Raw genomic sequence first — 26,869 nt, 5'->3', positions numbered from 1 at the left:
CTGACTCCGCCCACCGGTGGGTCGGGAAACGATGCCGGGGAGATGCATTTGGGGCCTCTCTCGGACTTGACCGTTCAGGTCAGATGTAGCTCTGGGAAGCGTCGATATAAACAGGGAATCTGGGAAAGGATTGTCAAGGCTTCCACGGACCTGCTGTTTCTCTCCCCTGCCTTCAGGCACAACCACAGTTTGGTGTAGTGGTTAAGAGCGGCAGGACTCTTATTCTAAAGGACCAGGTTTGATTCCCCGCTCCTCCCCGTGAAGCCAGCTGGGTGGCCTTGGGTCAGTCAACAGTTCTGTCCGAGCTGTTCTCTCAAGAGCAGGTCTCTCAGAGCTCTCTCAGCCTCACCTACCTCGCAGGGCGTCTTTTGTGGGGAGAGGAAGGGAAGGAGATTGTAAGCCGCTCAGAGACTCCTTTGGGTAGTGAAGGGTGGAGTATAAGAACCAACTGTTCTTCTTCACTGGAGATCCAGTGTGCACTCCTTTCCCCTCTCTTCATTATTCTTAGGAACCCCAGTACCCAGAGCACAGTTCTTTGTGAGCACCCCACCCCGTCCATGATCACAAGGACACTTTGGCCCTGGATACTTACATTGAGAAGAGAAATGACAACTCTGACCACTTCCGTGCTGTCATTTTTGTCACTCTTGTCCATTTTGCTTTGCCCCTCCCCCCTCTTTCCACATGTGCTCTGCTCTCTCTGGGACTACTAAAGAGAGCAAAACACACGGCGGGGGGTGGGGGGGGTGGACTCTGAAGCAATTGGGACAAAGGAGTGAGAAAAATGACAAGTGTGGAAGTGGCCACTGTCTCCCATTACTGTTGTTTTCATTCTGGCTGGCTGTATTCTCTCTCATCTCTTTTTGGCATTATCATCAGTGCCTGGAGTTAAATGTAGCAAGGAAGACAGGCCATTATCTAAGAGCTATGTATGAACTGCATTATTAAGATACTTGAGGCATGCTTTTTTTCAGAAGTTCAAGGGCTGATCAGGCAAAGTGAACTGCTCATGTAGATTTTTGGGAAAATTATGTAAGCATAATTTCTATCTTGTTTTTCATTGCGCCAGCTTTGATAGGTGGTTACTGATGTGAAGGGACTATGCTGGAAATTAGAAAGTAAAACTGAAATATTCTGAGGTGGCTGAACGACAAAAATGAATCTCTTTAATCTGTTACAATCTAAAATCTAGGGAGTTTTATTCTTAAACCTTGCCAAGATACTGCTTTCAGAATATGTTTTAGAACTTCAGACTGTCTTTCAGATCTTCAGGATGTGTTTGGAGTTTTAAAAATTTCTTAATTGTAGGGAGATTAAAGAATACCATTACATATGAAGCAATTTTAAAGCTAATTTTAAATTAGTAAAGCTAATATGCATTTTTAATTTAAAATTGCTATTCTATAATTGAATGTGTGCTGTACTGACTGTACACTTTTCCATAATTTATGCTCTGGAATGGTAAGTTGCATTGACGCCAGTGGGAATACTCCATTGCAAGTGACTTGCCTCTCCTGCCAGGCTTTTCTAATACAGTTGAAGATATATCCAGGTATTACTGAGGTGATCTACTTCATTTCCAGGTATTACTGAGGTGATCTACTTCATTTCGTAGTTCTAATTCAATGTTGTGTTTAACAGGGAGTTGCGTAAAGATGGCTGTGTTAGCTTTGCTAATATATTTGTGCAGTTGTCAAATAATAATTGTAAATTAGCCTGAAACAGCTAACATGTCAAAAGTTTAAAAAACAAAACAAGAACTGAAGACTTGTGGTAAGAGTGATAACACTAAAGTATAATTCTGGAATTGTCCTCTTGTAATCTGTGACATTGGTTAGACAGTGTCATAGATGCAACGAACATGAAGTTGAGCAAACTTCAGAGGATGGTGGAAGACCGGAAGGCCTGGCGTGATCTGGTCCATGGGGTCGCGAAGAGTCGGACTCGACTGTGCGACTGAACAACAACAATCTGTGACACCTGTCACTAGTAGACTTCATCCTACTCCTGATGTGTACAGACCTGGATTACTGGATGCAAAATACCAAGGTTTTGTTAGTGAGGCAGTTCACATGCTCCATCTGGGGACAAGTCTCATCTTTTCAAGATCCAGCAAAGTTAATCATATTTTGTAATGTCTGGACTTTAGACTCCAATAATAAACACTGCTTTGGGGTTGGTTTAGAGTGCAGTTGTCTTGGCAAACTGTGGCTTGGTTTGTTTTCTGCATGCCCCATCAAGAACAACTTGTTTTAATTCTTTGATGTGAGATACAAACTTGAAGAAATAGTGTCTTATATGCAAGGAGAAACTATATGAAAAAGAGAACCTACCATCATGTGTCTGAAGAAATGCAATAGCCTTTTAAAAAAACATCTTAAGTGTTTTAGGATGCAGTGTCCTAAATTTGAAAGGAAACGCCAGAGTACAAGCCCCATTATCTTTAGCAGTATTGGCTCATCTGCATTACTCTTGTCTTGAATAGACACACTGAAGATTCTCATTCCTTTATCTTTAGCTGAATGTTTCCTAGGTTGTGTTTTGTCATACCCTGCCTTTTTCACCAATGGGCACCCAAATCAGCTTACATTGATCCCTTCCTCTCCCCCATTTTATCATCACAATGACCTGAAGTGTTAGGCTGAGTATGTATGACTGGCTCAAGGACACCCAGCAAGCTTCCATAGCAGAGTGCAGATTCACGCCCAGGGCTCCCAGATTCTAGTCCAACCCTCTAACTGCTACATCGTGCTGACTCTCAAAGCAAGTTGGCACTTGATAGCAGCATATGACTGTTAGGTGGGTTGTATCATGGAGTAATTTCACAAGTGGATCTTGAAAACTGCAGTAATTTTAAAAGTGGGTTCTGGGTCAAAAAGTTTGGTAACCTCTGTCCTAGGGTGATCAGAAGGCCTGTTGATATTTCTGAATTTTCAGAGATGAGCTCTGAGGAAGAAACGTTTTGCATTTGTCTTCTGTGACTTCAGGCTGTACCGTGGTCACAGTCATCAAGAGTTTAGTCTGTTAATGAGGTGCAGAAATGGTTATGTTTCATGAAAACTGCATGTATAGAATCTTAGGTCAGTTACCAGGAGCATGATGTTAGACAAGAGCCTCTAAGATTTGACATTGCCATCCAAGAGAAGAATTGTTAATAAAGAAGTAACTTTTCATAACATGATCCAAAAGGTGTTTTATTTCTACCAGTAACATGACTATGATATATGCAGGGATGGGCAGGCAGGTGGACAAAGTTTTGTCAGTTTCATGCTCTGCTGAAGTATTGTCCACTTACTGCTAAATCATATCGAATAATAGTTCTCCCTGCCCTGTACTTCAGCAGTGGACTTTTGTCAGGTGTTGGCAATCTATCTCTTTGGAATTAATAGCTGTAATTCAAAATGCGGATACTGCTCCTCATTTAGTGATGATTGGCAATTCCCTTTGACAGCTAGTAACTTCGCAGATTGTTAGAATGCAATAGCATTTGTAGATTTCTGCAAAACTGGCATAACCCATTGTGTAGTAGCTCCTCCAGAATCATAATGTTGTCACCTGACTTTTGTCATAAATCTTATAAATAGTGGGAAATGCTTGAGTCCTTGAAACGAGTTTGGATGCTGTTGTGTCCCTCCATTTTTGAAAGATAGCAATCAAGACACCTTGCTTATCTTGTAAGCAGTAGTAAAATATATGATGGATTGATTTCCTTCCTTTACTAGCCTTCTGTGATGCTCTTCTACTTGATATACCTCCGTTATAGAGACAAGATTGCACCTGTTGCTCAAACCACAGAAAAAACAAGGCTGTGTTGTCAAGGATAACAAAAGTTGTGTATGGTTGCAGCAGCAGAGTGAGGGAGCCTCTGAAGCCAGATAGTATCACAGTGGCAGCCCTTGCGTGTTGATGTGGCCAGAGTTAGAAACCTCCTCCCCCATTCCCAGTTTAACTTGAGTCTGGTTTATGGGTGGGACAGGATAGAACTTTGAAATATAGGTAGAATGGGCATAGTTGCTGTTTTAGCGTTCGGTAAGTTTGACAAAGAAGCTCTTGATTGTACTGTTAATGTATTAAAAATGGTATTCTAAATCATTTTTCCCTTTTACAGAGAATATGAAAGAGACGTCAAAATGACATCCAGATTTGGAAAGACGTATAGCAGGAAAGGGGGTAATGGCAGTTCGAAATTCGATGAAGTTTTTTCCAACAAACGGACCACTCTTAGTACAAAATGGGGAGAAACTACCTTTATGGCCAAGCTAGGACAGAAGAGGCCCAACATCAAGGCAGACATTACTGAAATTCCTAAAAAACCCAAAGTAGAAGAAGAAGCAATAGAAGATCCGTTTGGATTTGACAGCGATGAGGAATCCCTGCCAGTATCTTCAAAGAACGTGTCGCAAGCGAAAAGTTCCTGTCAGATGGAATCCACTGAAGCTTCTCAGTCTGGAGACCTCTCTTCTGTACTTGAATCTAATAGCAAAATTAGTCAGTCAATTAGTGAAGATACTTTGTCCAACAAATGTATATCTTTCGATAATGCTGCATATGGAGTAAAAGAGAACGTCTCAAACAGAAATATGGAGGAGGGTGACATCAAAAGCAGCAATGCTAACATTGTCATGGCAGGTATGTTGGAGCAATACTGTTCAGAATTAATGCTAAGTCAGCCTTGCAATTGGCCACATGATACATCTTTCCAGATTTGGTAGCATTCCTGACACGTTGCTCAAATTGCTCTCTTTTTAAGACTTGGAAACTGTTCATATTTGCATATGGGGTTACTGGATAAAATTTGGCTTCACTAGGTGAAATGACTAGTTTGCTCAACTCAAAATAGCGTGTAATATTTTTATACATTAAGAATTAATGTGTTTCTGCAGTGGGAAATAGCAAAGCATGGATATGACATTATTTATTGAATACTTAAAGCAGTTAATTATGTTACAAATAAATCCTGTACAATGGTGCTGTACAGTGAGTAAGATGAAAGTCTTTAAGTGATAGTACATTTTCCACAATTTCCATTTTCCAGTTAGAGACTTCTGCAGCACCTTCAATTAATTGTGATGACTTCTGTGGTGACTACCTTTGAGCACGTTGAAATGTGAGAGATGAACATGCAGACACTGATGACATAAAAATTCTTACAAGAGTGCTTTGTGCTTTTGGACCTGGGTCATTGAAGTCACCACTACCAGATGCTGGCTTGGGTAGAGGTCTGGGGGTGTGGTATACTGTTGTTTTTTATTAGCACCATAAATTTTAATAGACAAAAGCTAGAATTTAGGAGGAAAGGCCATACCTAAAATTCCCTGTCACAGTAGCACACCAGAAATGACCCTCTAGTAAGCAAGAGTACCTTTAATTGGGAGGTGCACAAATGAAAAATACAATTAATTAAAGTCACCACTACCAGATGCTGGCTTGGGTAGAGGTCTGGGGGTGTGGTATACTGTTGTTTTTTATTAGCACCATAAATTTTAATAGACAAAAGCTAGAATTTAGGAGGAAAGGCCATACCTAAAATTCCCTGTCACAGTAGCACACCAGAAATGACCCTCTAGTAAGCAAGAGTACCTTAAATTGGGAGGTGCACAAATGAAAAATACAATTAATACTGTAATTAGTAGTATTATAGTACTAATAATTTAGGCTAGGATGCTTTGAGACCTGTGTGATTTGACCTGCACCCCAAGCTTATCAAGTGCTGGTAGTTCAACTCTGCAATAACTTTGTGTGGAGAAGTTGAGTTGCTTTATTCTCAGCTCTCAAAATATCTATGAGGACGATTAATGTCTTTCAAGAGAAAATAAAATGCACCCTTAAGAGGTTTCAGCCAAACCTGGTGGTCACACTGTCTCTGAATAACCACCAAGAACAGCTCTCCAAACTAGTAATCTTTATGTTAGTGAAGCTCAGGGCTTATTTATTAATTTAATTAATTTATTTACTTGGACTTATATCCCACCCTCCCTGCACGCAGGCTCAGTGCGGGTTCCAACAATATAATAAATATATAATACAGTTAAAACCACTTAAAAACAACAGTATAAAATAGCACAAAATCCTAAAATAACAAATCTCAGGTCATCATGGCATCTAGACATTTCATTAGGGCCCCTGATAATTTTCAGCAGTATGTCTCAGCAAAGCATATAACTTATTTATCTCTTTACATCAGTAGTTTTGCTTTGTGGCATAAAAGTACATGTATGTTTATGTTATTGCATGTTTATACGTCAACTTTATACTGTTGAATGCTGGGAGATTAGGTTATTTCTTAACTGGCTGTTTTCTATACTGGCTGTAATATTCAGTTAAATAGCGCTTTTTAAAGCAATCATGTGATTATCAGAAATAGGGAAGAAGTTAGGCTAGGAACAGAGGGGTTATCTTTTTGTTGTGGGTGATAATAGCCAAGGTTATCCCTATATTTATTTATATTAACATAAAATTAACATAAAATAATGAGAAGAGTTTAGAATTAGGTTTTATGGTAACCATTATTAGAAAATATGGTTATTAAAATACAAAACCCGAAGGCTGAAAAATGATTCTGGCTTCTAACTATTTGGGCTGTCTCCTAGAGCCTAAATAAATTTTTCAAGACCTGGTTTAGCTGTCTAGTCACACTTGATGTTTTACTCCCAACCATGTCCAGATAACCATAGTTCTTTGTTGCATACACAATTTTTTAAGAAGGACTAGTCAATGCTGAATCTGCAGTGGGAGATTCGACATTCTATTATCTGTTTTGTCGTCGTCTCTTTTTCCCTCTCCTACTACAGTCACTCTTGCACAGTTCTCTGAAGCAAGACATCCTAGTTTCAGTCTAGGTGCCAGCTCTGGATTTCGTATAGTACTTTGAAGTGCTTCAGGGCCTTTTGGACATCATGAATTGACAAATTTGAGTTTTTCATAGAGTGAGCGAGCTGCATCTAGTTCTGGCTCCTTGGTGAATACTGTATTTTTAATTCTGACAGCCTCAGAGTTTGAATTAAAAAATCCACACACTAGGGCCATGTGTTGGTAAGGATAGTGACCTGCAAACCTGGGTGCTTTTAGCTCCAATCACCCCCATCAGCTGGCATATGGGGAGAACTGGGGGATGATGGGGGAACACAAGGGGCTGATAGTGATGGGATTTTCCAGCATCCCATGACGCCCATGGGCCTGTCCTTTGCAGATGTCCATGAGGGAGAAAGAGTGGCTAGTGGATGCTCTTTAACCCCTCAGTACTTCGGCATGCTGAAATTATCTGTAACATGTTCTCCTTGGCCCCTACTTGTATGATCTGTAAGTCTGCAAAATGTGCTTTTCTGTTACATGCTAAAATTATAATTTTATTTCTATAAATTATTGTTCAGAGTGCTTCACATTATCTTGGTTATCCTTAAAATAACTCTGTAAGATAGGTCAGTAAATCTTTTCAGTGTATTGCAAAGTTTATCAGTCTTCAAAATTTAACATTTCATCATGTAATAATAAATAAAAATAACAACCTAGCCCAGGTCTTTCTGGTGAAATTTGTAAAGAAGGGTAGGGTTACTTTTTAAAAGGAAAATAGTTTTGTATGGCCAGTGCAATATTTGCTGGGTTTTTATTCTGCTTTTTCATTGGTATGTTCAAAGCAGATAATGGTTATCACTGCACAAAACAGTTCCCGCAATTCAGTAAAAAATGGTGATGCGTGACATGATGAAAACTTGAAGTTTCTTGGGTGCTCTCAGTTAAGAATCTAGAAGTGACAGCAATAGTTTGTTGAAGGCTTTCAGGGCCGAGTTCATTAGCTGTTGTAGATTTTCTGGGTTGTATGGCTGTGGTTTTGGCATTGTAGGACCTGACGTCAGGTCCTACAGTGCCAAGACCACGGCCATACAACCCAGAAAACCTACAACAGCTAATGACAGCAATATTGATGGAAAATGGAGGGCAGGTTTTTGAACCTCCCTCTGCTGTTGACAGTTGGTGTTCCTTTGCAAAGCAGTGGTGGAACACTGGAGGGGGCAGTTTTCCTAGATCTTCCGTTTGAAGCTGATGGTTGAGGTTTTTTCCTGTGGTCTATTCTAGATTCTTTTTGGTACAAACATCTATAGAGATTGGAAATTTTGAAAGTTAGTCTGATGTGGGAAAAGCATCGGTGTGAGAAAATATGAGTAAGACAAGGTTTTAGTTTTCTCTTCTGTAACGTGAAAAACTGGATTTGTGTATCTCCAGTCCAAAGAGCTCTAGGGGTTGCCTGGGACCCTGACATCTAGCATAATATTCATAATATATAATTTAGCATATCCCTGTTGACATGGGGAAAGAAGTCTGATTAGCTTGTGCTTTCTGTGTTGGCATAATATGCAACGAGTTCGTATAAGATTGTAATAGTAAACCTGTGCTTAACACCTGTCTTCATTTTTACATTGCTGTTTTCTGAAAATACTAAGTCTAAAAGTTGGGTTAGAGATTATGGGTATAACAGGATACAAGCTTCAGGTGAAAATCACAGAGCAATAACACTAGTCATTAGCAAAACCCACCTGCTCAAGAATAGTAGGTAAACATGACTTGTTTTTCAGAAACCTCTGGTGTGCTTAAATGAAATCCCACAGAGCAAGGCTCAACTGGATTCATGAAATGCATTGAAAAAATAACAAGCGTTTCTCCACTGGGTGTATGCTTCTATGGACAATCAAAGGTCATGTGGTCACTCTAAATTTGACTCTTCCAGGTTGTGATTTAGGATATTGTTACCGGAGTTACACTTCTCAATACATGGGCACTTAAACGTGTTTCAAGAAGTGCAGTGTAAGTACATTTCAGGCAGCTGTCTAATAATTTCTGAGGTGTGTGTGCGTTGAGGCAGTGAAGTTAAGATATCTGTATTATGTCCTCTTGATTATAGCCAGTACTGATAATTTGAATGAAGTTTTTAAAGTACAGTTTTCATGTGCTTGTTATGCTTTGTATAGGTCTATAGCAGGAATATGAGTCATGGATAAAACACTGCCCTGATGCCTGTCATTATGAGATGAACTGTATTGCTACCTGTGGCAGTAGCTTATGCATTCAATTTGAAGAAAGGTCCTTCCCAAACATCATATTACATTTTTTTGCAGTTAAACAATACTTCTGCTCACAGTCTAGATTCTGAAGTGATCTAAGATGAAGAAGTGCTAGAACATGTTTTACGAAGATGGTTTTATCTTAAGAGCCTTCTGGCCATCCTGGTAATGCTGTTTTGCATGCAGTACTGTGTTGCAATAGGGTGGAGTTTCTGGGGTTTGCCTTCTGATAGCTGCTAGAACTGTGCAAATGCAACCTCATATTTCCAGAGCCTTAGTAATAAAATATGAAGCTGCTTTTCTGTCTTTTCCAAAACTCTGAGGGTTTAATGATAACAGTTGTGAAGAATTTTCTCTGCTATGCTCCAAACTGAAACCGTGCATGCAGAATGCCATGCCAAAGTATGAGATTTTGGAAAACCGTCAAGCTATGGTTATCTGTTTTCTAAGCCTCAGACACAGTATTTGTCATCCATGCATCTCTCCCTTCGTGTGCACCAAAACACTTGTAACTCTGTTGTCATCAATAGGAACCAAAGAAATTCAAGTTACATTAACATTTAATACATCCACCAATGTAGCCTAGGAAAGCCCCTTGCAAGTAAATTCTGCAAACCCTGTCCTTTTTGAAAAAGCTGTATATATACTGTAATTAAAGTTATTTTAAAGTACAGTGTTTTAATTAGAAGTTGCTGCTGGTTCTGTGTTTTCCCGCAACTCTTGCAAGTATGGATATACAGCATTGGCATCCTAATACATTTTATTGCTTACTGACATTCCTTGTTCTCACCTGCTATTCTGTTAAATATCAGCCACCATATAAAGTACATGAACACAAACAGAAGACCCCTGCCATTCTCTACCGGTCCTTGTAGACCCCTGCCATTCTCTACCGGTCCTTGTGATCCCAGGTGTAATAAGCATCCCTGCTGGCCAACTGATTGGGGGTCTAAACTTGGAGTGGGAAGCCTGTTCTGTGTGCATTTTGCTCCAAGCTCTTCTGTCCCATGCAATGGCCAGCAAGGCAGTCACGGGATGCTGGCCATGTCAGTCTCCCCACTTTTCAGATTTGTCTGCAAACCCAGGGGATGTCCCTTCCATCTGTGCATGATTGTATGGTATGGACTCCTTGATCCATTCTGTGGAGTCTTGGTCAGGTCAGATCCATCAACATACGGGTATGTTATAGCATGGATAAGATTAAAGGGATCATGTGTTTGGCAGTTTCTAGATCAGAAGGTGTCAAACATATGGCCTGTGGGCTAGAACCAGCCCATCCAGGGCTCTTAGCTGGCCCACAGCAACTGACTGCCTTTATTGCCAGTTGACCGAGGCTGTGCATTATATCCCTGTACTGTCCCAGTACAAATGTGGAGCGGGCACTGGAAGTGGGAGGGTGGGCATCAGGGAGATACTGTAAGTTATAAAGTTTAAATCTCTGGTACCTGGCATTACATTTTACGACACATGTGGCTTGGCCCAACAAAGTAATATTTATGTCTGATCCAGCCCTTGTAACAAATGAGAATGACATCTCTGTCTTAGATGGTAGGTTACACAAAGGCTTCATGAAGGTTAGAGCAATCGCACCCTCAGTGGAGGTTGGTAAAGCTACAGTTTGGCTGGTAGGTGTCAAAGGGCAAAGCAGAAGTCTTCAGGTAAATTCACTCATTAATCATGCTCATGTTTAAAAAGTTGTGTGGCTGGAGTCTTTAGATTTACCTCTCCTGATTTAGGATGTTGACATTATGAAGATCTGCATATTACTGTTGGTTAAATCTGTAAAGAACTTTCCATTCAGGCATTTTTGGGTGAAGATATTGAAATCTAGGCAATTCAGTTTCAGATGGGTAAATATATTAGTCTGTAGTTGTAGAATAGTATTCGAATCCAGACCACCAAATTTTTCCAGGGTATAAGCTTTCAAGGCAAAGATATCTGATGAAGTGAGCTTTGACTCTCAGAAGCTTATGTGCTTGAAAAAAATTGTCTTTAAGTGCTACTGGGCTTAAATTCAAGTAAGCTAACTTTTAGTATGAGGTTTGGAGAAAATTGTCTTTAAGTGCTATTGGGCTTAAGTTCAAGTAAGCTAACTTTTAGTATGAGGTTTGGAGAAAATTTCATTTTTAATTGCAAGCTACAAATGGGTGTTTGATTTAGGATCCAGCCCTTTCCAAAAATTTGGCCTGGAATGTTCTGACACATAGGTGTGATTGAGTATGAAATCTGTGAATATAGTAGGCTTGCCTGCATTCTGTTTATCCAAGTACTATTTTAAGCATTGTCCTCGCAACTAGTATCTGTTAACCTCTCAGTAGAGTCTTCAGATTATTGTTAGTGACTGTGCTTACCCTCTTTATGATTGATTTGACTTCCAAAGCAGTGGTGAAGGGCTCCATATCTGTTAGGCCTGTGAAAGTCTTCCTTAGGAAGGAAAGGGGGGTAAAAATAAGATACTACTATATCGCCTAGGTTTCTTGTCTGTTTAAATTGTGATGTTAGTGTGCCCAGATGTGGAGTAATACAAATGTGTGGTTTTTGCCTTTGCTGCATAAAGCAGCCAGAGCCAGGAAGTTGTGGTTGGGCTTTCCTCTGCACATAGATAGGGATAACAGTTTTGAAGGTGCTTTCAGTCAGGTTGGGGGCAAGGGGAGGCTACGTCACATCCTCTCTCAAGTTGCCTGAAAACAGATCAGGGATTCCCTGCCTGGTCTCCTGGGCGCTGTTTTTATTTGACAATGATAGCCAGGCTTGTGCTCACCCTGGAGTGTATTGCCATGTAGCTGAATTTTATTTTTTGAGGGGGCCAGCTGTGAGGTGTAGCTGTAGTGACTGGGCCTTGGTTGTCTTCACACACTTAATGAACTTGTGTACTGATTGTTATCTTAAAACCAAAGGCTAGGGTGCTTTCACACATGCTGAAAAATGTACTTTCAGTCCACTTTCAGTGCATTTTGGTGATCATTCATGAGTAGATTTTGCCATTTCACACAGTACAATCCAGTTGCAAACTGCATTGTTCAGCATGTGTGAAAGTGCCCTCATTTAAGTAGCCATTAAAGATATTATTCCCACACTTGCAACCAATGCTCCCTCTAAGCTGTGGAGTCTTGTGAGCAAAAATTCTACTTTGTGAGCTACTGGCATTAAAGTTGTGAGTAACCGATTTGGCTACTGCATAAATTAGTTTGCTCTGGAGCCATCCTTCCTGAGCTAAGACAGAAATCTGTGAGATGGAAGCTAAAAAAAGTGAGCTAGCTCACACTAACTCAGCTTAGAGGGAACACTGCCTGCAACTATATTGTGTTCATGTGGGAGTGTCTAAACCTGTATTAGCCATTAGGAAATAGAGAACAGATGAGATGACTAACAAAAGTAGCAACTGACAATTGATGCCAGTTACATTCCATTAATAGTTGGGGGAGGTCCTTGGTGGTGTGCTCCCTTAAATCCATGCCGGGCTGGTTGTTCTTGGCCATTGAAGCAGCAGCTGCTAATCTTCCATGTATATAAATGGGCAGATACCCTTCCTTGTGTAGTGTTATGGCTGGCAGAAGTGAATCCATGTTCTGGGAAGCAACCACCAGCATATGGTGCTGGTAGTGTAAACTGGGTGTAAACTGGCAGCCACAGCTGGAGATTTTTCTCGGCTCTGTCCTTTCTACCCCTCCAGTGAGATCTGCTTCTGTATGTACTTCCTTTTCCTGACACTCAGCAGAGATAGTTCTATACCTTCCTTCATGGATGAAGTCAATGTGTGATTTAGTTGCATGAGATGAATAAATTGGTATAGATGTTAGGTTTGCAGTAAAGACATAAAAATGTGTTCCCCTGAACTTAGCTTATAACATGCTGAGTAATTTGCTGATTTTCGTTTTTCTAGGTTTTTAAAGTATTTTCTCTGGGTAGTTTTCCACTTGGCATCACTGAGAGTCAGTAGCATGTATGTTCTGGAGATGCTTTGGAACGTTGTGGGTGATTTCTCCTAAGTTATCCTGGGCTATCCTGGCCAAAGTGAGACCACAGCAGCCGGAATGCAGCCTCACTTAAAATTACCATCTGAAAAGAACTGCAGGGCTGAAGAATTTTGTTTCTGTGCCTACATTGGAATAAGTCTCTCATTTTGAAGTCAGTTTTGAGAAGAAAAATTCAAATGATATATTCACCCCCCCCCCCTTTCATAGCATGATGAAATTTGCACCATGGTAATCTGGTGGGTTATTGTAACTGGGTTATAGTAAAGCATGAAAAAAAATTGTTGTGGAGCTGTCTTTGCCAGGCAATGAATCATGAACATTAAGGTATTACAGGGCAGCTTGATACTTTATCACTTGTGGCAGGGTAATATCAGTTGTTGTTAATGTTGCGTAAAATCTTTTTCCATTCGTTAAACTTTGGCCTCTAAAGATTTGCCATATTTTGTCTTTCTCTGGCTGATTATATGTAATAGATCAAGTACCTAATTTGTAATTTAACTTTAGTTTTACTGTGTGAAAGGCATTCAACCTATCTAATATGATAGTTTGGGACCATTTTCTTTAGTTCTGTGCCTTCCAGAGAGCTACCAGTTTGAAGAAAAATGCTTTCTCTTGCCATTGAAAGGCTGACCATGGCGGGGAGGGGAACAGATGCAGGCAACTAGGGATCTGGTTTGCAAGACGTGTAACTTAAGACAGTGGTGGTACAACTGTGAACATTTGTGCCTTGTTTCTCAGAATGCATTCCTTACCACCTTCCCTCCAGTACATCTGGTTGGTTATATCATGTAGTGTCAGTTTCATTTCTGCAGAAACTGCAAGTCTTGTTCATTTTGGTGTGGGGATAATTTAGATCAAAATAGCTCAAGAATGCCTAAGAATGCCTGTAGCAGTACAAGCCATCATCAGTAATTCAATAAATTTCTAATACATTGGATGCCTCCTCCAAGAAAACCACGTCAGATTGCAGATTTGAATGTAGGTCTTGCACATTCTCCTGCAGTGGATGATCTGTGGTGATTTCCTGATTTACACAATTTCATTAATTTGGAAGAATAAGGATAGCCACTAATCCAACAGAGAGGTCTTCAATCATTCTAGACTTGAGATCCACTTTTAATACCCATGTTGCAGCATGGGACACAGAATTACAACTAAATGACAGTAAGCCATACAGTGTCCCATGACAGGAAGCAAAAAAGGCAATTATGACCATAAGTGGTGGGGAGGAATGTACACATAGTGCATTGGATTGGATGTGTCTACAGTGGAACAATGAAAACATCATCTGGTTGAGACAGTTCGTTAACCTGTTTGGAAGTGTGCCTTGATAACAAAACCATTTCAGTTATGTAGATTTCTGTTCACAAACCTGCAAACTGCCATAAGGAGACTTTGAGCTGTCGCACTTCTGTCAGGTAGCCACATTAGCACAATTCTTTTTTTGCTTTGCTCTTTGGGCAGTAACTCCACCAGACACCTTGATTCAGTTCTTCATTACTATAGCAATAACAGGCTGGCCCCTGTGAAGATAGCTTAAATTAGCACAGTGGGACTAGCCACAGATCTCATGAGTTCTTCAAATCCAGGAACGCCCTATACTTTGCAGAAAAATCTAACCAGGAGGGGGAATTTGGGTTTTCTCCCCCCCCCCAGTCTTTTGTGTGATACTTGCACATATGCAAACATCATAAATATCAAGGTGTTGGAGTTAGGGTGCCATTTTGGTTGGAGTAATAACCCATAATGCCACACACAAGCTGGTGAAGCACTAGTCCTCAAGAGGATGTGGTGAGGAAGTGGAGTAGGGAGGAAAGCTTACGTGGAAGATGGGTGGGGCTGTACTTTCTGTTAAACAGTCGCTGATGCTGTTTTGTTAGCAGGGAAAGGATATGTTTGTGCCTTGGTTTGGTGATTGCCTTGTGTTGTGTTTTAAAATATTAATATCTCACTTTTCTGACAAGTACTCAGCACTCCATAATAGTACTGTACATAGGCTGTGGACACAGTGACTTGTTGAACATTTCCTGACCATTTCAATAGAAAATGCTGTTAGCTGTCAGGTTGGGGGCTTTTCCATTGTGAGCTGTATTTATTTCAGTGTTTGTCTTTTTTGCAGACGAGGAGAATTTCAATGAGGATAATGAGAACAGTCACTTCATCCATAAGAATGCTGAAGACAATAATGCTCAAACAGCAGAAATCTCTGGGTACAGCATTGAAATCCAGGATGCTCATGATTCTTGGGACTCCCACATTGGGAAGACGGACTCTCCAGCAGAAGTGTCACATACAAAAGGATCATTAATAACTGGCTTATATGAATGGGAAGATGAGAACGAGGACACCCGAAGAGGAGAATATCTGTTAAGTTTTGATAATGAACCAATTTCAGAGATAAAACTCAAGGATGATGATCTAGTCAAAGAAGACATTGAAAGTCCGAGGGAAGCTATTAGTGAAGAAGTGATGCAAACTGTTCTCAGGCCAAGCAACTGTCGGACATATTGTAGATCCAACAAAACGAAATCGCAGTGGCCGACAAATTTTGATAAGCTACTGGATGGCACTATTCAACCTCTTGCCAAAGCAAACAGTGACTCAAATACTGATGGTCCGAACCCAGTAAGAAAAGTTGCTTTAAGTAGTGGGACCAGTTTTAGAGGACGGACTAGAGACTACACTGTTCTCCATCCATCGTGCTTATCAGTTTGTAACGTTACTATTCAAGATACTATGGAGCGTATTGATGAATTTGCCACAGCTGCACCTACTGATCTGGGAGAAGCAGGACGTCTTCGAAAGAAAGCTGACATGGCTACAACCAAGACGACAACCAGATTTCGACCTAGCAATACCAAATCCAAAAAAGATGTGAAATTGGAGTTCTTTGGGTTTGATGACAACGACGAAGGAGGGGATGGTGAAGGAGGCTCTAGAACCTCTGGAAGCTCAAACTATAAAATTAAATACTTTGGTTTTGATGACTTAAGTGAAAGTGAGGATGATGATGAAGACCGGCTGTTAGAAAGGAAAGCTAATAAAAAAAGAAGCAGAGCAGCACCATCTTCTACCTTACTTCAGTCCTGTTCTGATGGCAGTGAGAACTACTCACAGGATAGCCAGTCAAGCAGTAATCCAGGTAAGGCTAACTTGTGGCCAGTGTTGCATTAGTTTAACAGGTAAAACCACATGTCAAATCATGTATCTAATTCTAACCACTGTGAATAACACGTTTCTTAATATAAAAACATTACCACTGTTTGTGTTAAGGTGGAAAAAAGCCTTATTGAGATGTATCGTGATTTGTAAACTTTAAATCCTGTTTTAGGTATCTCTGTTGGCACCAAGATGTTAAAAGCCAGGAGACTGTTTACAAACTTGGTCGCCTTTTTGTTTTGTTTTTTGAGGTGCAGATTAAATCTTTCTCGTCAAATATAGTACACTTAAAAGAAATAGAGTAGAGGGAGATGTTGAATTGGAATTGTCTCTGGTCTGTTCCATCAGGGTTCAGTTAAATGAGCACTTGTCACACAGGTGCTGCTTAAAGTAATCCCATGTAATGGCTACAACTGGCTGCATCCTCATACTTGCAGGACTGGGTGTCTGGCCAGAGCCTTTGTGTGAGTAGGCTGAGGCTGCCTCCTGGACTGTTACGTAGCAGTTGGGCAGTAAGTGGTGACCTCATTCTGTCCTCAGAAAGAACTCAACTGAAAATGTCCAGAGCTATCCGTATTTCTTTTGCAGTTCAAGTAACTACACTGAGAATATATATATAGAGAGAGTTGTGATCTCTCAACTCATGGGACTATATACAAGTGGGGAGCTTGCTCTGAGTTATGCACCACATAATTTGCATAAACATGGAGGAATTGGTTAAGGATGTTTGTTGCCTCGTTTATGATAGAGTTTTCATAAGGGTATGGCTTTTGGAAAGAGAAGAACACTTGATATTTGGGAATGCTTTAGCCCAGTTTGGCCCAAGCTGGTCAGGGCTTGGTGTTAGCCATGGTTCGTATTTGGATGGGAGATCCCCAAGGAAAATTGGGTTTGCTTTGTGGAGGAAAGCCCTATTGAAGGGGTGCCACGAGTAAGCGGCAACTTGACAGCACGTTCTTCAAATCATCGATCTCTCTTCACCCCTTTCAAAGTGAGCCTGATTTTTAAGCTATCAAGTGTAGATGTTTCTCCTCAGATAATGACTGACATATTTTTTTTAAAAAGCAGTTAGTTTTCCATAACTTGATAAGTAGCTAAAATTAGTTTTAAAGCTCATCCCCTTCAGATATTTGATTACTGGTAGGATTTAGATGGGACCGCCAAATTCCTTTAAGCACCTAATACTGTTTGGAGAGATAATATGCCAGGTGCTCTTGTTATGTTCCCCAGCATTTCCCCCCAAAACGCCTTCAGGCATTGATTACTGAGAAGAGCTTGATTTGTTACACTATACAACAAGGCTGCACAGTTATTTATAGTCTCTGTTACTACAGTGTAAAATTCATTCTTGTATATTTTGGAGCTAGGATAGAAGCATAAGAGGTCATAAGTGCTTTGCTAAATCTGTTTTTTAAAATCACCAACCCTAGAACCCGTGGTTTGGATAGACATCCTCTTCTGTTCCTGGTTCTTTGCTGTACACCTGCTGCTGCCAACCTTCAAAGGATATGAAGCCTTACCTCAATATTAGGATCTTAATGTGATTATTCATTGAAGCCTTACCTCAATATTAGAATCTTGATGTGATTATTTATTGTAGTATACGTGAGGCTGTCCTGGAAATCAAAGCTTCTTGAACTTGTGTTTAAATCTCATGTAGTAATTGCCTTTCTGGAAAAAAATCAAGAAAATGTGGCTTTTAGGTAAAAAGGTAAAGGTTCTCTTGCTCGAAAGCCAGTCGAATCGGACTCTAGGGTTGCGGTGCTCATCTCCGTTTCAAAGCCGAAGAGCCAGCGCTTTCCGAAGACGCTTCCATGGTCATGTGGCCGGCATGACTAAACACCTAGGCGCACGGAACGCTGTTACCTTCCCACCGAAGTGGTACCTATTTATCTTCTTGCAATTTCTTGCTTTTGAACTGCTAGGTTGGCAGGAGCTGGAGCTAGAGACGGGAGCTCACTCCGTCTTGCGGCACCCGGGTCTCGAACTGCTGAACTACTGACCTTCCACAGCCTGCAGTTCAGCGTCTTAACCACTTGAGCCTCATGTAGTAATTGCCTTTCTGGAAAAAAATCAAGAAAATGTGGCTATTAGGTGCCTGGTGGTAAATATGAGGATCGTGTAATAAACTGCATTCAAACATACTTATCCTGATTCCCTGCATGCGTTAAAGAGACTTAGGATACAACAATCTGGAATTGAACTCTGAAACAACCTGGTATGGATCCTATGACTGTTAGATGGATCTATAACTGGTTGACAAATGGATCCTATGACTGTTAGATGGATCTATAACTGGTTGACAAATGGCAGCCAGAGAGTGCTTTTTGAATGGTTCCTCATCTTCTTGGAGAGGAGTGACAAGTGGAGTGCCTCAAGGATCTGTCCTGGGACCTGTTTCGTTCAACATCTTTATCAATCATTTGGATGAAGGGATGGAGTGAATGCTTGTTAAATTTGCAGGTGATACTAAATTAGGAGTATTGTGTTCAGTTTTGGGCACCACAATTTAAGAACGATATAGACAAGCTGGAACATGTCCACAGGAGGGCAGTGAAGATGGTGAGGGGTCTGGAGACCAAGTCTTATGAGGAAAGGTTGAAGGAGCTGGGTATGTTTAGCATGGAGAGGAGATGACTGAGATGTGATACGATAACCATCTTCAAGTACTTGAAGGGCTGTCATATAGAGGATGGTGTGGAGTTGTTTTCTGTTGCCCCTAAAGGTTGGACCAGAACCAACGGGTTGAAATTAAATCAGAAGAGTTTTCGGCTAAACATTAGCAAGAACATCCTGACAGAGTGGTTCCTCAGTGGAACAGGCTTCCTTGGGAGATGGTGGGCTCTCCTTCTTTGGAGGTTTTCAAACAGAGGCTAGATGGCCATCTGACAGCAATGTCGATTGTGTGAACTTGGGCAGTTCATGAGAGGGAGGGCAGGAAGGGTTGCATCAGTGCTTAGTTCTCGTGGTCCTTTTTACACTCCCAGGGAAATGCTGATTACCACTTTAGGTTCAGGAAGAAATTTTTCTCCAGGCCATTTTGGCCAGGGATCCTGGAGGTATTTCTCATCTTCTGGGTGTGGAACACCTGGAGGTCCCTTCCAACTCTGATTCTATGAATCCCTCACGTTGTAAAGAGAACCTCTGTTTGCATCCTCAACGCCTTGATGCTATATTCGCAGGCCCTGCTTTTTTATGTTCCCTGACCTTCACAATTGAGTTGGGTGGCTACTAAAGATTACCTTTTGGGATCTGGCACTGCTTCTTTGGAGTGCTATCCCCAAATTCTTTTGTGGCACTATATGAAGCCATGTTTGCCCAGGTCTTTTCTGATTATATATAAAAGATTAAGCACTTGGATAATTTTACTGAGTGTGAAGTAATTTAAAGTAAAGCAACAGAAGGGAACATATTTCATTGGAGTTCTTCAGACTTAACATGAGAAGCAAATGGAAGTGGCTGTCATAATTTTATTCATTGGCTACATGTTCCGCAAAAGCTAAGCTGCTGCCAACATCATGTGGGAGGGCGGACCACAGTGTGACTCCATTGGAGTAACGCATATGAAGTGCATGAAAAGCAAAGCAGACAGGAAGAACAGGTTATAGATCCTTTAGCGACCTGAATTAATCACAGCATAGAAGAAAATGAAGGTGAATAACTGGCAGAATCTGGATTCCCTGTAGACATTTCAGAGTTAATAGCTATCTCTCCCTTTGGTTCTCTGAAATAGCCTGAAAGACAAACAAGGCAGAATTATTCTAATTCCATTTAGATAGCTTTTGCATCGTTATTAAGCCATAATGGACATTGGAGCAACCCTTGTTGTGTGGCCTTGTGTGTTAAATTACTGAGGAAGGTACAACTAAAAAGAAGATGAGCTATGTTCTTATTTGTTGCCATCACTCAGAATCCTTGCTAGAGATGTAAAATTTGTGGACATTTTTGAAGCCACAGGGGCAAAGTACACATTCTTCCCCCACTTTGTTTGGAAAAAATGGAAAGTTGAATAATATATGCAGTGTTTACTTTCCAACCAAACATAAACATCTTTTAGAATATGAAATGCATCATTTATAATTTAGTTTTCATAAAACATTGTGTTTGATGTATTTATGGAATTTAAAAGTATAAATATCTCAGGAGGTACAATAGGTAGGGCTGCCAATGTGTTTGGATAACATTGAAAACATTGACCTCTTTAATCATGCACTGTCGTTAAAACAAGTTATTACATGTTGTCACGGCTCAGGTGGGGTATCACCTGATGCTGCCACCACTCTGGATTTAGGATCCCTTGAGAAGGCCCAGAGCACCCTCCTCAAGACATTCAGACCTCCCTTGTTTGGCCGAACAATAGGTGTGAGGGCCAGGCAGAGTGAACAACAAAGAAAAGGTTTATTTTATAGGAGGTCAAACAAACAAGGTGCAGGAATAATAACAGTAAGTGGGTGAAATGAAAAGAAATCAAATGTCCTAGCGCGTCTAAATATACTGTCCCTAGCTCACTATCTCAATTGGCCTTAGACTACTCAACCTTCCCTCAGGATGAGGGTTTCTTCCCCACAGCAGCCTCTGGCCCTGTTCCCTGGGAAGAACAACAGCTTTTCCTCTTGTACCAGTTCTTATATTCCCCAGCCCCTCTTCTTCCCTATTGGTCAAAATCGGTACCAAAACTTCCCAAGGGCTTCTGGGGTTTGTCGGCCCAACCTCCCCTACTGCTAGCCAGGCTTCCTGGGCCTAGTAGGCCTCTGGTGGCACAGCCCAGATCATGACACATGTTAACTGTTGTCAGCATTCTTTACATTTAAGCAAATGTTTAAATGTTGCACATGTCTATAGAATAAGATTTTTTTTCAGTGTTCCCCAAAATTTGTCCAGTGGAAATATTAAGGAAGTCCTTAGACTTCTTCATGCTGTGCACTTGAAATGAGTGAAATGCATTGAATACAATGAAATGTAATCCAGAATTTTTCTCACCTCAAAATAATACTTCATCAGTGATCCTTAGGGACATTCATTGCTCAGCCTGGCTTAAGGCAATTTATCAGAGGATATCTTTTTACTTGGGTTCTCATTTGAGTCCCTGCAAATAAGTGCCAATAGAAAAGGCTAGGGCTATATTTAAAGAATATCTGATATAGAAAGACAGAATGATATTGCAAAGGCTCCATTTTATCTGGCCCCACAGAAAAGAAAAATATATAGTAGCCCCTGCAACATATTTAACACTTTTAGAGATTCCATCGCATCGCAGGGCTTTCTCCATGGCCAGATGCAATGTCTTCCCCTCAGCGGTAACAGAAGGCCGGTATAGCATAGAATGGATTGAACATCTAATAGTACACTGTGGGTATTACGAAGACAGAAGAGTAAAGACCATCCACCTTATATTAGAGAAGTTTTATGGGTTTTCGGACATGGAAGTAACCCGGAAACTATTTGATCCTAATCCACAGTTCCTTTTGAATTGTGCTAAATTTTTAGCTATAGCACGTAAAATTCACAGAAAGTCCAGAAGTAAATTAGAAGTCATGTGAACTCGTGAGGATATATTTTATTCAGTTATGCTGTAAATCATTTTAGATCTTGTTGAATAATTTTAGAATTGTGGATTTCAAACATAAAAGTTATAGACAAGATAATCGAATCCTTAAAATTCTGTGTATCTATAATATTACTGTGGTTTTGATATAGAGGTTTGTGCTGGTTACAAATGGAATAAAAATTATACTACTACTACTACTACTTCATCAGAGGCTTTTCTTAGTGCTCCCCCAATGCCTCCCATTTTTGTTTTTGCATGTGTTCACATTGTTTACACACTGACCTTTTACAAAACCCGATTCCAAGGATGGCTAAAAACCAAACAGTATCTAGGTGTAGTGGGTGTCTCTCCCCTCCCTTCCAAAGCAGTGAATGATACAATGTAAAACCAAGGTGTTCTAGGTTGCCTCTTGTAGAACATTGGAATTACCTATAAAGATGGGCCACTCTGCAATTGAAGTATCATCATTAGAAATAGGATATTAAGATCCCATACTCTCAGTTCAGTACTGAGAGTATGAGATCTTAATATTGAATGCATGTAGTCAAAACTTGATACTTAATGCTCTGTTGAATGAACAGAACTAGGTTATTACCAGATCACCTTTAATGTTCCATGAAGTACATTATGCTCTTATAAAAGTGGCAGCTACTATTTTTAGTCACATCATGGATTACCAGTGATAGGAATAAGAACCCCTCTTCACACTTGCAAGAGTCAGGGACCCACATATTTAGCCTTGATTTGGAATAAGGTGCTCCAGTTTGGTGTAGTGGTTAAGTGCACAGACTCTAATCTGGGAGAACTGGGTTTGATTTCCCATTCCTCCACTTGCACCTGGCTGGATGACCTTGGGCAAGCCGTAGTTCTGTTAGAGCTGTTCTTGAAAGAGCAGCTCTTGAAAGAGCTCTCTCAGCCCCACCTACCTCATAGGGTGTCTGTTGTGGGGAGGGGAAGGGAAAGGAGTTGTAAGCTGCTCTGAGACTCTGAGTGAAGGGCGGGGTATAAATCCAGTCTCCTCTTCTTTGTCTTGCAGTATAATTCAGAGAGCCTGTCTGCCTTCCCTAATTCCAATAAGGTACAAAGTATAGTTTATTCTAGTAGCCCAGTGCGAAAAAAATATAAGACAGCTGTAATTCAGATTAGGCCTTAGGCTAGTTTAAATTATCGTGGTTTTAAAGTGTGAGTAGCTATTGCATTCTTACCCCAATGGCCTTTGGTGCAACCTCAGGTCTTTGCCACACCAAGGCCAGTCTCATGTAATTAAGACTAACATTTATTTATTTAGAAAAAAATGGTACTCCCTCTCCAGGAACCTGCTTGAGGTGTCTTACAAAATAAAAACATCACTTCTGCTGCATCATAAAGCCTGGGATGTTCTATCATGCCCAACAGTCTGCCCCCCTCCCCCCCCAGCCAAAGAAAAGTACTGGTGAACTGGAAGCTTGGTCTGTGTGGTTTAAATGATCCTAATAAAGATATTACTTTCTGTTGTTGGGTTTGTTTATTCCTAGTTGACCAGAGTGGCTGTCTGCAATAATTTTCTTCTTTTGTTTGTTTAAATATTTTAAATACTTTTTGTTTAAATATTTTAAATACTTAAGTAATGTTTGATTAATAACTGACCAGCATATTGTTAGGGGTAATCAACCCTGTGCTAAACAACCTTCACTGCTATGACTATTGTTTGTTGTAATATTTAAGCAAATATATCCTTCCAGCATCTTATGGTGGGCAGAAAAGGGGATGTTCTAAAGGAGTAACAGAATTCAGAAGATTAGTCACGAATGCAGTGACTTTCGTTCAGCATTGAAAAGTAGGAATACAGTTGTATCACAGTTTTCAATCGCACAGTTTTTTAAAAAGGCGACTCTGTCACAGTTTAAAATAATAAGAAAAAATATTGTTGGTTACTTATTTTCTCCCTAGTAATTCTCTGAATAGGAGCTGCGGTGGCTCAAGTGGTCAAGACACTGAACTGCAGGCTGTGGAAGGTCAGTAGTTCAGCAGTTCGAGACCCGGGTGCCGCATGATGGAGTGAGCTCCCATCTCTAGTTCCAGCTCTTGCCAACCTAGCAGTTCGAAAGCAAGACACTGCAAGTAGATAAATAGGTACCACTTCGGTGGGAAGGTAACAGCGTTCCGTGCGCCTTGGTGTTTAGTCATGCCGGCCACATGACCACGGAAACGTCTTCGGACAGCGCTGGCTCTTCGGCTTGGAAACGGAGATGAGCACCGCAGCCCTAGAGTCGGATTTGACTGGCTTTCGAGCAAGGGAACCTTTACCTTTACCTAATTCCCTGAATGGCTAAATTACTTTGCTCCATAGCTTCTGCCATGGGAGTCAAACTATATACAGTATTAAATAATTTAGCTAGCCAGGATTCACGACATGCTGTGGGAACAGAGAGGAAAGTCGCCTTTGCAGTTATAATCACCACTGCCTCATAGATTTTCAGATGAACTTTATGGCATGCTCTAGCAGAGGCAACATCAGGGCAGGGCTTTGCGCGCCGTGCCCTTGTTTGTTGACCCTCCATGACTGGTTGGCCACTGTGTGAAACAGGGTGCCGGACTAGACAGCTGCTCTGAACCATAGGGCACCTCTTCCTTATTCTAGACATCTCTGAGTTGTCTCCCGTTCCTCAGAAAATCTGGGAACTGGACCTCTGTTAGGCCAAGCGAGAGTGTGGCCCTGTTAATTGTCCCCGGAGCCAATGATTCCTTATGCTTACCAGGCCTCTGTAGAATTACTGGTAACATTCTGAAAAATATCAGCATATTCTTCAAGCCATTTAGACACATTAGTCTCCAGCGGCACAGTGTTCTGATCTGGTTCTGCCACTGTGGAAAAGGGAAGGATACAGTCATTGTGCCTTTAGCTGGTAATGGATTTGTTTCCGGGCCTCTCAGCAGGTTGTCAGAAACCTGCTTGGTACAGAGAAAAAAGATCCAGCTTTATGTTCCGTTACGTGCATTGCCCATAATAACCTGGGCTTACTCTATGGTAATCTTGAAGTTCTGATCCTGGACAAGCAAGTCAGCCACTGCACTGATGGTAAATGTGCTCCAGAGTACTGGTGGGTGGGGGGTGGGAGGAGGTATTTAGCAGCAGGCCAGAGACCACTTTCACTTGATCTCAGCAGCGATGTGGGTTTTCTGGAAAATTTTTCCAATTCAAGTTTAAGTAATGAATCTCAATACCGTTAGCAAAAGAATGCAAATACACCACATGCAAGTGCTAAGGTCTGTCTGTGTTTCATATCACACATGTAGCGCATCTAACATGAACGCAACAGCTCTAACAGCTATAGATAAAAAGAGACTGTATTTACAAATGGAAAATTTTCCACCTCACATCACTGGAGCTCCGTTAAGTTGCTTTCTGGTAAGCTAGGCAGACAGTATACTATTTGAAGTTCCAACATGTCCCTGGTGTCCACTACAGGATGCATACAAGCAGGGCTCTTCACCATCTGTATTTGGCATCTACCAAAGGTGAGAGACATATGAAGGATAATTGCCCCCCCCCCCCAGTCCTTTGGTTTGGGTTTGATGGAGGCCTGCAGATTCAGCTGGGGTTAATGGGGATTAATTGGTATTACCTGCTTCCTTCTGCCAGGTTTGTGCCATGCAAGCCAACTCTATGCATTGTTCTAGAAGTAAATCAGAAAGTAATGAGATCTTATTTTTTCTGAGCTGTTATCAAGGTTGGGGTGGGGAAGTCAAAGAGAAACTTTCTACTCTCATCTGTTTGGGTAGTTGGAGACTGAACAAATGGTGAACACCAACATGCCTCCCCATTTGTCACCCCAAACCAGCACTTCTCCCGCTGCCATACCTCCCATGTTAATGTGGCATGCCACATAACTAAAGCAAATATGTTTATTTTCTTCTTTAATCTTTGCAGTGAGAACTCGTAATTTTGGTATGTCGAAGGCTGTTGGTTATGTAGCCAAGTTTTTTCTATTATAAATAGAATTAATTACCGTTTTTATGAAGGTTCCATCTTGCTTATGTATTATTTGATCTACTAACTTGTTTTGGGCTCCTTACATATGTTATGACAATCAAGTGAGCATTTTTTACTTTGTATGCAAGCCTCCAGAAATCAACTTGTCGGAGGTGAAGGATATAGACAGAGCTCCGTGAGGCTCCTTCTCCCTCCCTTCTTGAGTCTGGAGAGGAGGTGGAGTTTTGCATAACGCTGTGAACTTCAGAGTCAGCAAAGAAACTCCCTTTCCCAGTCAGAGGTGTGGGGAGGTTTCGTATGTCATGCTGCTTAACTTTGGAGCAATGAAAAGTAGTGTGAGAGATTCCTTGCTTCTGCCTACTCCGAACCTGATATGACATGAGACTTCTTTTCTCCGAGTCCTCTGGCATTGGGATATAATTTGGCGGAGGAAATTGGTCAATAGTGATTGTGAAGTATTGCTTGGCCAGTAAGAAAAGGCAGTTTTGATGGACCTTTGTCTTCATATGGTGTAATGTTGTCTCAATAAGTTTTGTAAGTTGGCTCTAGCTTTCATGTTTGTGACCTTTTGTGAAACTGACATAGATAATTACTTGTCTGTGACTAGGCTTGCACTGGATTCTGCCACTGTCCTCAACATGGAAAACAATTATTTAAGAAAAACGTATCTTAAAAAATATTCTTTATTGTGCAGTTTGTGAGAAACAACCATTTTAAAAAGATTCTATTCAGGACTTTTATTTTCTTTTGAAAAAGGGATCCCGGAACTCTCAAAAGGGAAATGATATTTTCAATCTGTATACTGAAAACTCATGAACCTTTAAACGTTTTAAAGAGAATTTTGTCAAAGTGGTCCCGGAACTCTGTTCTGGCATGTTCCCCCCAGAAAAAAATGACCTGATTTTCTTGCAACAGAAACAGGAGATTCGTGGCGCTTTAAAGATGAACAAAATTTATTCTAGCATTACAAGTTGTGGATTTAGAGCCTGCTTTTTCAGATGGGTCTGAAGAAGTAGGCTGTAGGTTTATGAAATAAAATTTTGTTACTTTTTAAGGTACCAAAGACTCATTACTCTTAAAATGCTTGTTTCTACAATTAAAGCCAGATTAGGTCATTTTTATTTCTAATCTAGATACACAGTCTCATCGGTCAACT

The 26,869-nt window shown here is 40.8% G+C and overlaps 1 protein-coding gene across 1 annotated transcript in view; it reads left to right on the top strand.

Moving 5' to 3' along the window:
• WAPL (WAPL cohesin release factor) overlaps positions 1-26,869 on the top strand; it is a 55,233-nt gene that overhangs the window by 1,214 nt on the left and 27,150 nt on the right. The window contains exons 2-3 of the mRNA XM_015423425.1: positions 4,109-4,629; positions 15,153-16,175. Of these exons, the coding sequence (XP_015278911.1) occupies positions 4,131-4,629; positions 15,153-16,175 (1,522 nt within the window). The 5' untranslated portion in view covers positions 4,109-4,130. The remainder of the gene's footprint in view (positions 1-4,108; positions 4,630-15,152; positions 16,176-26,869) is intronic.

Source organism: Gekko japonicus, unplaced genomic scaffold (assembly GCF_001447785.1).
Source record: "Gekko japonicus isolate JY-2015 unplaced genomic scaffold, Gekko_japonicus_V1.1 scaffold1512, whole genome shotgun sequence".
Lineage (NCBI taxonomy): Eukaryota > Metazoa > Chordata > Lepidosauria > Squamata > Gekkonidae > Gekko > Gekko japonicus.
This window is presented reverse-complemented; position numbering and strand designations above follow the sequence as displayed.